Here is a 13,451-nt window from a genome sequence, read left to right on the forward strand (position 1 = left end):
ACTTTACCACAGCAAGCCTCACACTGATTGAGTTCTAATTTAGACTCTTGTGTGGTTGTAATGGAGGATAGTGGGAAGAAAGGCAGGCAGGGGCAAGGGCGCCCCCCCCCATTCCTAAGAGGAAACCACCCTTAAAAGGAAAAAAACCATCATCCTATGTTAGTCCACACCACCCTGAAAGGAGCCCTTCACCCTTCCCCAAGCAAACACCTACCTGATAGGTAGATGAGTGCATGGACAAAGACCTGATTGGGTGACAGCCAGTCGTCTGATTGGGCTATCAGATGAAGATCGCCCACCAACAATCTCATAAAAACTCTTCGATTTAAATACCAAAATGGCAAACCTCTCGGATCCTCTCTGTCTTTGGGAGCTTTGTACTATCCCCAATATACTTCTCTTTGCTGCCTATCACCCTTCATCTGGTCTACCTCTTCATTCTTTGAGGTGGCATGGCCAAGAACCACGGGCACTAAAGGAAAAAAAAATCCTGAAACAGAGAATCCTCATGCTAAAAAAATTTAAGATAAATATATTTCTGACCTGATAGAACCATGGGATGCCTGTTAGAAACAAAGATTAAAAACCTGCCCTGGAGAAACCAATGCTCAGCTAAAGATGCACAAAAATCCAATAGATAAAGCTTCTGATTAGATGAATTCGCCATTCAGCTTCTAATTCAAAATTTAAAACAACCTACAGCTAAGTGAGGAGAGATAATCAACCCTCAATGACTTTGGATTAAGTGAATATTTTAGTTAAGGATAATAAAATGAATGCATAAAAGAAAAATTACAATTTGAGAAAAGGAAAAATACACTAGAAGGTATTTGTAAGGTAGATATGAAAAACAATTACAGCCTCTAGAAATGAAAAATAGCATCATTGATTTTAAATTCAGTGTTTGGATTAAACAGCAGACTTTACATAGTTGAAGAAAAAAATCAATGAACTGTATGATGGAGACACTGGTCTATTCCTGATAAAAATCCAGACTTTCTCAACTTTTATATACAAGAAAATTGAGAGTTGAAAAATATAAAAGTGAAGTTAAGACATGAAGAAGAGGATTGGAAGGCTCATCAGTTAAGAGTTCCAGAGGGAGGGAATAGTGGTAATCAGGGAGAGGCAAAATTTAGAGAGGTCAAGATAGAGAATTTTCCAAAATTGTCTAAAAATATGAAATCTTATTAAAAAAAAACATTGAATCAAGAGCACAGTTAAATGGATGGAATGATGAATGATGAGTGAGTGGATAGAAGAAAGACTAAAAGGTGGACATGGTAGCAGTGGAGCCATTTCTGATGACATGTGAGAGTCTTGTCATCCTTCCCTTGTTCCTACTGCAGGAGGAGAAATGAATAGGAAAGACCCGTTTCACTCCCTGGCAGATAAAACAGGCTGGCTACTCTGAGTCAAAAGTCAACACGCTTAGGCTGTCTGGGTGGAATAGTTCCATTTCCTTCAGTGAGCAGGCTCAAGTTATAACCACCCAACTGTTTGTAATCCGATTCCTTCATCCATAGTTTGCATTGGCCTTTGATGGCTACAGTCACCAGTTACACTGCCTGAGGTCAGTGATGCTGTGTCACCCATATAGAAATTAATCTTAACTCCTAGGAAATGTGTTTTGTCTCCTGTTTCCTTATTGCTTAGTAGACCATGCCACTGTGTATGAATGACAACAAAGTCCAAATTAAGTTTGGATCAAGAGTTCTCGAATGGTCACTTTTTATCACTCAACAACAGCAGCATTATTATGGGTCTGTGGATGGCCAAGTGTGTATTTCACCATCACTGTAGAAGTGCTTTATGCAAGTTTGGAAAATACAAGAGTACAGTTTCACGTTTGTTTTCCAGAATGTCTGCCAGACCCTGTGGTGCTCAGTGAAAGGCTTTTGTCGCTCTAAGCTGGACGCTGCTGCAGATGGGACGCGATGTGGTGAGAAGAAGGTGACGTGTCAGGTTGAGGAAGGAAGGTGGGAGGGTGGTAGGCATAAGGCTCCTGGGAGGAGTGGAGAGAGGGCCCTGGAGAGCAGCTGTCTGGGTGAATGGAGGTCACACTGTCAGGCTAGCCGGGGAAAGGATTGTATTTCCATGACGCCTTTTGAGACTTCATTGGAAACAGTGAGGAGAGAGGGCTGGGGCCCAGTTCCACAATTCACTTGCAAAACATCCGTCCCATCTTTCCTTGATGAACTTCTGCAGAATTTATGGTCAATAACATCTGCTGAGCTTATTATCAACCTTCATTTGGACTTCTTCCCCACTCCATGTTAAAAACTGAAAAGACAAACCAGTGACTTCTGCCTTCCAAAAATGTTGGATTTGGGCCACTTGTTATGTACATTCTCATCATCTGATTTAATTGTTGGAGGAAAGCCAGACACCCAAGAATTCAGATGTTAGAAATCCCCCAGACTGCTTGAGGACAGGGTAATGTGTGCTGCTCAACACGACCATTATGTTTGTTGTGAGCCTCAGATTTAGACGCTTAGTGGATATCTTTACGCAGCTTGGGAATGGCATGATCCATCACCGAGATTATAGAACTTGGTCCCAATACACAGTGACCAGAAATAATGAGGAAAGGAGGCCGGCAGATAAAACATGCCACAATCACCGAACAACCAAGTTACATTTTCTTTTGTTCCTTTTTTGAATGTTTACCTTCCTAATCTGACAGTTGAGGAATGATTGTCTTAAAGAGTGAGGATGGAATTGTTTCTGAGCCACATGAAGCGCTAGAACTGGAAATAATGGTTAGACTTACAGGGAAACAAAAATGGTTCTCGATATTAGAAAGAACTCCAACAAGTGGTTGGGTTATTTTTGTGTGTGGTTTTTTTTTTTTTTTTTTTTTTTTTTTTTTTTTTTTTTTTTTTGGCAATGAGTGGACTTTTTGCAAGAGGATGAGTTATCTGCTGCAGCTATTAAGTACCCACAGAGGCTAGAGACAAGTATTAGCTCAGTGTCAGTCTGCAAAATGTTTGTTTATGGTCTGCAGCAAGATAAGGAGCTTGAGCAGAAGGTAAATCAATGACAGTACAAAACCACTGTGTTACTAAGCAGACTGAGCCGATGTGCGTGTCATAGCAGGACTTTCTCAGTGAAGGAAGTGGTGTGTGGATTTACCTGCTGGCATGCAATGTGTCCACCACACTTGGAGTAACGGTCCTGCATTGGCTGGCTCTAACAAGGCAGCATAAAATTACCTGACGTTGTCTGATTCTAAAACCCAAGACTCTTGGGAGACATTTTTTTGTGAGTCTTTCTTCTCCATATGCTGGGTGACCATAAAAAGCCTTCTTGCTCTGAGAGAATTGGGTTTAGACTTCTAGGGATCTTGGCTGAGCTTACTCTGGGAACCTTCATGACATATGCGTCTCCTGCCTCTTCCCTCTCTAGTGGTGTATGGCTGGCAAGTGTATCACAGTGGGGAAGAAACCAGAGAGCATTCCTGGGGGCTGGGGCCGCTGGTCACCCTGGTCCCACTGTTCCAGGACCTGTGGGGCCGGAGCCCAGAGTGCAGAGAGGCTCTGCAACAATCCTGAGTAAGTCTGGCCAAAAATACTTGCCTTCCTTCCATGAGCACCAGGGAGACCAGTTTTGGATAACAGGACCTCACCAGTGACCCCAAGCCTCCTAGGAGAAATTTAATGGGTTCCTAAAGACAAAAGGGAACCAGAAGGTTGTTAAAAACATGGTTCTGTTTTGTTTCATTTTGGTGTGGCACTGGATTCTTACTAGAACTTGGATAAGTAAGCCAATTCCATTTTTTTGGGAAAATAAGCAAATTTTCAAGAGTATAATCTACGTGAAAGTTTTTCGGAGACTATGCAGTTAACTCCTTCTAAATAACATGACTCTGTCAGTGAGAGATTACTTATACTTAATCTTGTAATAAGACTGTAGCTTTCTTTCAATCATAATGAACATTTAATTTTATAAAAAATAATTTTCTACCCTTAAATAACTAATAAAATAGTACATTTTTGAGGATAATTATTTTGAATGTTTTAGATAAGGATTTTATGAACCTTAAGCTTCCATGTTAGCCATGTAAAAGTTCTATAGAAGTTATTTCACGGGATCCCTGGGTGGCTCAGCAGTTTAGCACCTGGCTTTGGCCCAGGGCATGATCCTGGAGTCCCAGGATCAAGTTCCACATTGGGGCTCCCTGCATGGAACCTGCTTCTCCCTCTGCCTGTGTCTCTGTCTCTCTCTCTCTCTCTCTCTCTCTCTCGCTGTGTGTGTGTGTCTCTCGTGAATAAATAAATAAAAATCTTTTCTTTAAAAAATAAATTATTTCACAAAACTTTCAATTTTTTAATCAAAGTGCTTAAGTTTTTCATTATTTTAAATTTATATAATGATACAACATATGAATTAAATTTAAATTCCCTTGCTTTCCAATTATATATGAATCTTTTTATATATATGACTTTTTTAAAAAAGATTTTGTGGGATCCCTGGGTGGCACAGAGGTTTGGCGCCTGCCTTTGGCCCAGGGCGCGATCCTGGAGATCCGGGATCGAATCCCACGTCGGGCTCCCGGTGCTTGGAGCCTGCTTCTCCCTCTGCCTGTGTCTCTGCCTCTCTCTCTCTCTGTGACTATCATAAATAAATAAAAATTAAAAAATAAATAAATAAAAATAAAAAGATTTTGTTAGAGAGCGTGAGCATGCACATGAGTGGGGGAGGGGCACAGGGAGAGGGAGAAGCAGACTCCCCACTGGGTCCCAATGTGGGACCCAATTCCAGGATCCTGGGATCGTGATCTAAGCAGAAGGCAGGCACTTACCCAACTGAGCCACTCAGGCACACCCCCAAATATATATATGACATTCTTCATTATTTACTGGTATATGAGTTCCTAAGTAAAATTTTTAACAAGTGTACATATGCCTCTGGTAAGTAGAAAATATGTTAAGTTTCTCTTGCCTAGATTTTTATTAGTCTGCACTAAAGTGTAAGAGTCACTTTTTAAAAAAAACAAATGATAAATGTGACTATAGTCTCCTCAGTATCTCAGTTTCAAATATCACTTCTCCTTTTTATTAACTTTTTACTATATGTACATACCTGTATATGTGTACACATACACAATATATATTTAATAAATGTATATAATAAATTTTTCCTAAAGAGCAAGTTAATATATATAAAGAGTTTAACAAAATACCAACTACATTAAATTGTCAGTAAATGGTAGATAATATAATAGTTATTATGATATCTTTTCTCATTTGCCACACATGTAAGAGTACATTAGAGGACTTTGGATGAAATTGTTTTTAAATCTTACTCTCTGATAAAAGTTGCTTTTGTGTAAATAGAAGATTTCTGTGACTTCAAAAATTAGAAGGATTTCTTATATTTTACAGAAAATCTTCATTTTATGGTTTATTTCAATGTAATCAAAAATATGATTTGCATTTTAGAGATCATAAAATGTAGGTGATTTGCTCTGGGACCTATTGTAGTGCTCTGCATTCAGCCATCACCTGTCTGGAGCCTCTTGGGAGGATGATCTGTGATCTGTGGTTGTCAGAAAGGGACATCTTTGTTGAGGAACTGTAGGATGAAAATCTCTAACTTGGCTTTATGGGAAGGTTGACCTTTTTTTGGACTCTGTCCTCCCTGCAAATGATGTTGAGCACATGGTATTGGGTACATAAATATTTGTTGATGATTTTTTACAATAATCTAACAATGCTATCATTTACTAAGCTCTTCCTTGTGTTAGCTACTCTACTAAATCTTCATGTGCATTTTCTCATTCAGTCCTCCCATCTTGTAAGATAAGAACTATTATGCACACCTCACAAATGAAAAAAATCGTGGCCCAGAGAACTAAGATAACTTGTTCAAAATCATCCAACTAATAATACAAAGTAAATCAGAATTCGAACCCCAAGCTATTTGACCCCATTATGCTGCACCACAATAGCAGACACAATCCCTGATTTCAGATGCAGCCAGGTGGAGACAAGAGAAAAGACATAGATTACCTGAGGCTTTTTTAAAGGACAAAGAGTTCCACCTCTTCTGTGACAGTCATTCTGCTATATTTCCTCCTCCTTTTCTTCTTAAACATTTTATTTATTCATGAGACACACAGAGAGAGGCAGAGACATATGCAGTGGGAGAAACAGGCTCCCTCCTGAGAGCCTGATGTAGGACTCAATCCCAGGACCCCAGGATCATGACCTGAGTCAAAGTCAGACAGTCAATCACTGACTGAGCCCTACCTCCTCCCTTTTTGAGGGACTAATTGATCCTAATAGGAAGGTTGTTATTGCCCTTGCATGTATTACAAAGGAAATAAAAAGTTGGGAAGGATTATTCTAAAATAAGATTAACTTATTTATTCATTGAATGTTTATTAAGAGCCTTCTGCACTCAAAGTATGACTTAGAGACCATAGATGAACTAAAGCTGGATTGGATCATCAGTGAACTATGTTTTGGAGTGATAAGTATAGGAAGTACATACAGTAGGTACTTTCAGGTATCACAAAAGGGAGAAAGAGTTTATTTCTGGCAAAAATCCAGGAAGAGTTCATGATGGAGGTAGAGCATTATTTGATCCTGAAAGCATTGATAGCATGTAGATAGAGACTTATGAGGGGGGAAGTCAAGCCAGAGGCACAGAAGAGAAATAGTAAATAAGTCAGCTTGTAGCACTGGAAAAGTATCAAATGAGGGGGCAGATGGGAAGTAGCTATTAGGATGCATGAAGTCAGGATCATGAGGGCCTTGAATGTTAAACCACAGAGGCTGGACTTGATTCTGTGGTCATTGGGTGCCATGAAAGGTTTTTAAACAAGAAACTAGAATAAGGTCATCATAAAAATTAACCAGATGTGTGTACAGTAGATTGAATGAGGGAAAAGATGGACAGAGGGAAGGCAGAAATAGTGATAAGGATTAGACTAATTTGGTGATTGTGGGACTGAAGAGGAAGAAACTTCTACAAAGACATGATTGATGAGTGGGCAGCTGATGGACAGTGGGGTCAAAGGAAGACAAAGGATGGAGGCTTCTGAAATCTGACCACTTTTAACTTGCTAAATGGGAATTAGAGAAGGAGCAGATTTTGGAGGGAAAATCACGTATCCCATCTCAGCATATATTTTGAGTTTGAGAGGCCAGGAAGATATACAAGTAGGAAAGATACACACACACTGGTTCAAATTAGGCAACTATAGACCTGGGACTGAATGGCCGTGGGCAGCAGCAACAACCAAAAAATATATGAAATTGGAAGAATTTATGTAAACGGCAAGTTTTGAGGGTAGTGCAAGATGCGGTTTGGCAAAGAACAGGCATGACCAGATGCCAAGGGATGTTTAAGGAGAAATGGTAGCCTTTAAGGAAATGAACTGAACATGTGTGTTTCATGCATAGACCAAAGTTTGGAGGGAAGTACTGCACCGGAGAAAGGAAGCGCTATCGCTTGTGCAATGTCCACCCCTGCCGCCCAGACACACCAACCTTCCGGCAGATGCAGTGCAGTGAGTTTGACACCGTCCCCTACAAGAACGCCTTCTACCGCTGGTTTCCAGTTTTTAATCCAGGTAAGGAGCCGTGACAGAAGATTCCAGATCTCGGGCTACAGCCATGATGGGAGAGCGTTTCCATGGCAAGGTGTCTGGGATCCCCTGCAAAGTTCCACAGGGAGAGAATAGCTCCAGGAGGAGTTTTATATTTAAAAAGTAGAAACGTTGGCCTGGTTAGGTTGATCAGTACATGTTGAAGGCTGAATATACCCAACTCGGTGCTGAGTTCTGTGGAAAGTAAAAGAGAAGCTTGTCCAACATGATGGCTCACTTCAGATGTGCTGAGGTGCAGCTAAGCCATCGGGGGGCAACCAGGAATTCATACCAGATTACTCATGAAAGTGCTCCTTGATGAGCGTGTGACTGACTTTAATTTTGGCAGAAGTTCAGAGAAAGTCATTGTAGGTTTGGAGTAAGTTCACAGAAGACTGCTGAGGAAGTGTTGATGATTGTTAAGCAAGAGAAGTCTTTCTACTGGAAGAAGGGAAAAGGAAAGCATCCAAAATAAAACCAGTCATTCCAGTAGACAGGACAAAAGCACAAGATAAAACAGGATGGTAGAAATAAATACCTTCATCAGAAATAAATGAGAGCCAGCTCTGGGCCAGATGACAATATTTTGTATGTACAGGACAGGATAAGAAGGGTCAGAAGTAAAATCAAGCATCTATAGGATACACATCAGGGATGGGGACATAACTGAGCTGGAGAATGGGGTATCAGCTTTGATGATGCTTCCCCTGTATCAACACTAGCTACACCTGCTCTCCTGAACATGAAGAAGAATCATTAACCATTAGGTACAGATTAGCATCAAAAAATATCTGTGCAATGTGTTATTACTCAAGTAGAGCATGAAAGAGAAAAGATTTTCCTGAGCTAAGGAGATTTGAGTCAAGGCAGTAAAGAATGAGCAAATTTTTCCTGATGTTTTTTAAGTTTCTGAAATTTCTGTGTGATAGAACACAAGAGGAAATGTGGGAATGAAAATTACACGTTTGGACTGTTTAAAGAATGATTCAGTCAGTTGCTTTTGAAAGCAAGACCCAATAGGGCTTTGCCATTTGGGATTTCTGAAATACCCTAATGGCCTTTGATTGGCATGGGCAGGGTCTGTTCCTTGCCCCCACCCTGTTGAGCATCATTCATGTTCTATGAGAGTGAGTCATTTGGTTATTGGGGCAATTCAGCCTCCTAATTCAGATGTTTGAGTAAAGCAGAACTCACGTATATATTCATGTGGACACACAAACACACACACACACACACGAACTAATGATGAAAGGTATATCTAGTTAGTACTACCTATTTTTATATTTTGGACAGTCTCTCTTTTGTTGGAACTATTTGGAACTAGAGACCCCAAATGAGTACTAGAGACCCCAAATGAGCAACCTTTGTGTGGGGGTCCAGCAACCTTCTAGGGGTTCACCTCCTGCCTGATGCAGGGTGGGGTTTGTGTGTGCTGAGCTCTGAAAGCTCGAGTAGTTGGACTTAGAATAAGGAGATCTGATTTAGCTTGGCTCTTTATTTATTTACAAAACATTTGCCATATGCCTGCATATTGCATAGCAAAGCAATAGGTGCTAAAGAAATGAGTCTAAAAGTGGACATAAATTTCACTCACTTTAGAATGATTGTTTTGCATCTGTCACTGATACTGAGTCTGTGTAACCCATAGGAGGGAATTAGGCTGAGTGCCATCTGCTGAACTATCTACCTGGACTGTAAGCCTCCATCCTCTATCCTGGTGGCTTTCTTGCAGGTTCCTATGCCATTATTGAAGCATAGTGACTTATCTGCTCATCCAAGTAGCTACTACCTTGACCAACACACTGATTTATTTTCCTTCTTAAACTCCAACCTACAGAGTTGTTTGCCTAGTTGATGGGCACCCGTGGTGGCAAGAAGTAGGTCATTCATGTCAACAGCTACGTAGGGAGCACTTACTCTGTGCTGGGCATTGAGTGCTTTACCCTCCCAGCCTTACCATTAGAAGTCACCAGAGAATAAAGTAAATGTACAGCAAAGTTTCCAACCTATTCAGTGGACAGTGGTAAGTGTCTTGGTGAGTGATCTTTGGCAGATGTGCTAGCTAGCCAATGACAGAAGAAGAATCGTAGATTTAAGCATTTGCAATAAGCATAGAAACTCCATCAAGTCTTGTCGTTTTTAAACTGTGTTCCATGGAATCCCAGGGCTTGCAAAAATGCTTGATTCTAATTTCATTTTTCAAAAAAAAATTTTAAACTAGTCTTTAGAAGTGCAATAAAGAACAGTGCTTACACTCAAAAATATTATACATCAAGTTTTAACATATCAAAGACCACCAATGCGCTAATTCACACAAATTAATTTGGGTTTGTGCAGACCTTAGAATAAAAGTCTCCCATCAACACAGTGTAATTGAGAAATATCCTAAGATTACAGGTTGAGTTGCTCTAAACTGTTCTTATTTGCAACTGTTTGCCAAAATGAGTCAAGATTTTTCAAAAAACCGCACAGAAAAGAATTAAATGCTGCAGCCAGCCTAAGTCTGTAACTGCCTTCCATAAGTTTGATTTCAGAATTTCTGTTCATCTTAATAATTTCTTTAGATCCCACTGACTTATTTTTAACCATCATATACTTGAACTTACAAAATTTTGCTTAATAAAATCCTGACTTGATCTGCTTTATTTGCAAGATCTTGTTTGAAAGAAGAAAAATAATTCTTCTGCCTCAAAGATTTGAAAACTACTAGTCTAGATCAACTTCCTTTTTCCAAGATAGACATTTTCTTTTCCAGCACTCCTGACAGCAAAAATTATCCAAACTCTACTCGACAACTTTCATGTAGGCATCAGTGTGAAGAGCTGCAATGATCAACTGCATTTTCTGAAGCCAGTATCTATATAAGAATGCTACTCTATATTTTCTCACTTCTCCCCTCCGTATCTTTGGAGATAAAGAAGCTTAGTCTCAGAGCAGACAATAACTTATTCGAGGTCCAGGATTTTTTACCTTGGGGCTGGAATTGACTAAGAAGCTGGTAGATAGATAAATGATAGATATAAATACAGATTTAAACCAATCTATGTAGATTTATGGGACTTTATTAGCCTGTGTTAATAGAAATGTGTTTATATCCTGCATCTTCTATGAGGACATGACCAGAGCCTGATCTCAAATGTCATCGCTTTCCTGGAATCTCTCTCTTTTTTTAGATTTTCATCTTTCTCAGAACACCCGATTTAGCCCAAATTCATTTAGGCGAATTTTTTAGTTGTTGCTTCCAGATATTTAAGCCCTGTTAATACTTGACGCCAGTGAGGTTTCCAGCAAATGTGGAGTCAGACCACATCTGCTTCTCCTGGAATAGGATCCTTCAGGAACATTCGATTCCTTTCAGGGATTGTTGCAGTTAGGGTTCCCTGGGAAACAGACCCTGAGCTGGGCCCTAGCAGGCAGGGAGTGGAAGAAGAGCAGGAGGAGGGAGGAGGGGTGTGCAGGGCGATAGCTGAGCTGCAGAGCACACTCAGCAAAGGCTCCACCCCACCCCCCAGGGAGCCCTGCCGCTGACACAGACGTTCAGAGTTGCCAGGTTGAAGTGGGAGAGCCAGTACTTTATGCCCCACCTGGACTGGCCACTGGCTGTGGTCTACCTAGGGAAGGAGTGGGTGTCCTTGGGTCTGAAGCCAAGGTGACAGTTGGGGGTTAGTGCTGGCAGCGCTCCCAGGTGCCGGAGAGCCAAGTCCCACACCTGGGGGCCTGGGTGGTGCACACAGAGCTTACTACAGGAATATTTGAGGTTGTGATAAAAACAGCCTTTAAAGAGAATGTAAGTGTGCGGAGCAACCTGGGCGATCTTCTAGCCAGGAGCCTCTCAGTTGACAGGTTAGGAATCTGTGGCTTCAAGAAAGGAAATGACTGAATAATAAGGATGATGTTTGCAGACACCCCAAAGCCAGTCCTGACCCTCTTCACCCTCACTTTCCTCTACAATAACAGAAGGAAAAATGAAAAGACCCAGGAACTCATATTCCTGGGAGATCCAATTCTGACGAAAGAGATATAAAGATGGAGGCCCCATGGGTAAGGCTTTTGGGAGGATTTTTGAGGTTTTGTTTTTTGTTTTTGTTTTTTTGTTCTTTTTTTGGGGGGGGTTGTTTATTTGTTTTTTGGAGAGGGAAAGAGAGTTAGGGGGCGGGGCAGGGGGAGAGAGAGAATCCTAAGTAGGCTTCACGCCCAGTGCACGCACAGAGCCCTGACATCATGATCTGAGCACAGATCAAGAGTCTGATGCTTAACTGGCTGAGCCACCCAGGTGCCTCTAGAAGGGTTTTTAATGGGTACCAACAGAACTGGCCCTCACCCCCTTGCCTTTCTGACATTGACCCTCCCTGCTCTTGCTTCCCAGGGTGGGGAGATGGGACGGTGGGGGCTTCAGGGCGGGAGGGGGTGGGGGTGGGGGGAGGGGTACAGCAGTCACACTGCAGCCAGGAAGCTGACCCCCCATGCTGACTGGCTGAGCTGGAAGACTGGAAGGAGGATAGCTTTAAACTCCTACCTCTGAATTTCCTATCCTGAGGGCAAAACAAAGTCCTGTCTATTTCAGACAAGAAAGCAATATTTTCTGCTATTTGCAGTGAAACTAATTCTTAACTGATAATGGGAATTTAGGGTTTTGACTCAATTTTTCCAGACCTAAGTAAGAGATGTAGAGAATTTAAGCAGCTTGCTCAAACTCAGACTATAGAGTAGAGCCAGGAGGAATTAGCCCAGGCCTGACTGCAGCCTAAATGCTAACCAGTAAAACAGAGACTGGGCTAAGCTTGTGTCCTTAACAACAATGCATTGCATTTTGTATTTTACCTAAGATGATGTTCTTATTTTTAAAAAGATAATCTCATTGTCAAGGAATTCTAGTGAGGGGAGAAGAGCCCCAACAACTGTTTGCATTATGACAAATGCTAGCTTTGTTAAACTGATCTGTCCTGAATCTTTGAAAACCATTTTTTTCTAAACATTTAAGCATTTTGACAAAATTATTATATTTCTTAAATAATTTAAGTTGTAATTCTAAATGTGTATCATAGTTCTTAAACATATTAATCAAAAGACAGAACATAAAAATATATAATAAAAAGAAAATATTACTACACTTAGCCTTTCCTAAAACATCGGTTAAACTGACTTAATTTATTTTTTAAAAATTACCTCTATTCTTGTTTTTATACCACCATGGTTAGATTCCATCAAAGTCCTAGAGAAGAACACAGGCAACACCCTTTTTGAACTCGGCCATAGTAACTTCTTGCAAGAATATATTAATTTTAATGCCTTCTTCTGTTTAACTAATATGTATTTTGATATATTTGGGAATTATAATATTACCATATCAGAAAGTAAAAGAATATATCAGTTTAGACCAGCCAAAATTACAGAGTCTTAGCCATTATTTGATTTTTGGTTGGGTTTTTGGTGAGGACTTTTCAGATATTTTTGTTTTTTCCCTCAAGTTGATCTGAGCCTGATCATTAAACTGAGTTTCTTTCTTTCTTTCTTTCTTTTTTTTTTTTAAGATTTTATTTATTTATTCATGAGAATACACAAGAGAGAGAGAGAGGTAGAGGTAGAGACACAGGCAGAGGGAGAAGCAGCCTCCATGCCAGGAGCCCAACATGGGACTCGATCCCGGGTCTCCAGGATCATATCCCCGGCTGTAGGCAGCGCTAAACCGCTGAGCCACCGGGGCTGCCCCTGAGTTTCTTTCTTAAGTTAAATATTACTTGTTACAACAACAAAACATTTTAAGTTTGCTTTTTGCTTAAGGTTTACTATTTCTTAAAATCTGGCAAGGAACAGGAGATGTGCTTATCACCCATGTCTTCTGCTCATGTACACA

General features: G+C 40.6%; 1 protein-coding gene across 1 annotated transcript in view; it reads left to right on the forward strand.

Moving 5' to 3' along the window:
- The window catches only part of ADAMTS12 (ADAM metallopeptidase with thrombospondin type 1 motif 12), a 303,108-nt gene that overhangs the window by 204,473 nt on the left and 85,184 nt on the right, over positions 1 to 13,451 (forward strand). The window contains exons 10-12 of the mRNA XM_038535470.1: positions 1,861 to 1,953; positions 3,409 to 3,554; positions 7,413 to 7,582. Of these exons, the coding sequence (XP_038391398.1) occupies positions 1,861 to 1,953; positions 3,409 to 3,554; positions 7,413 to 7,582 (409 nt within the window). The remainder of the gene's footprint in view (positions 1 to 1,860; positions 1,954 to 3,408; positions 3,555 to 7,412; positions 7,583 to 13,451) is intronic.

This window comes from Canis lupus, chromosome 4 (genome assembly GCF_011100685.1).
Source record: "Canis lupus familiaris isolate Mischka breed German Shepherd chromosome 4, alternate assembly UU_Cfam_GSD_1.0, whole genome shotgun sequence".
In the NCBI taxonomy this organism is placed as follows: domain Eukaryota; kingdom Metazoa; phylum Chordata; class Mammalia; order Carnivora; family Canidae; genus Canis; species Canis lupus.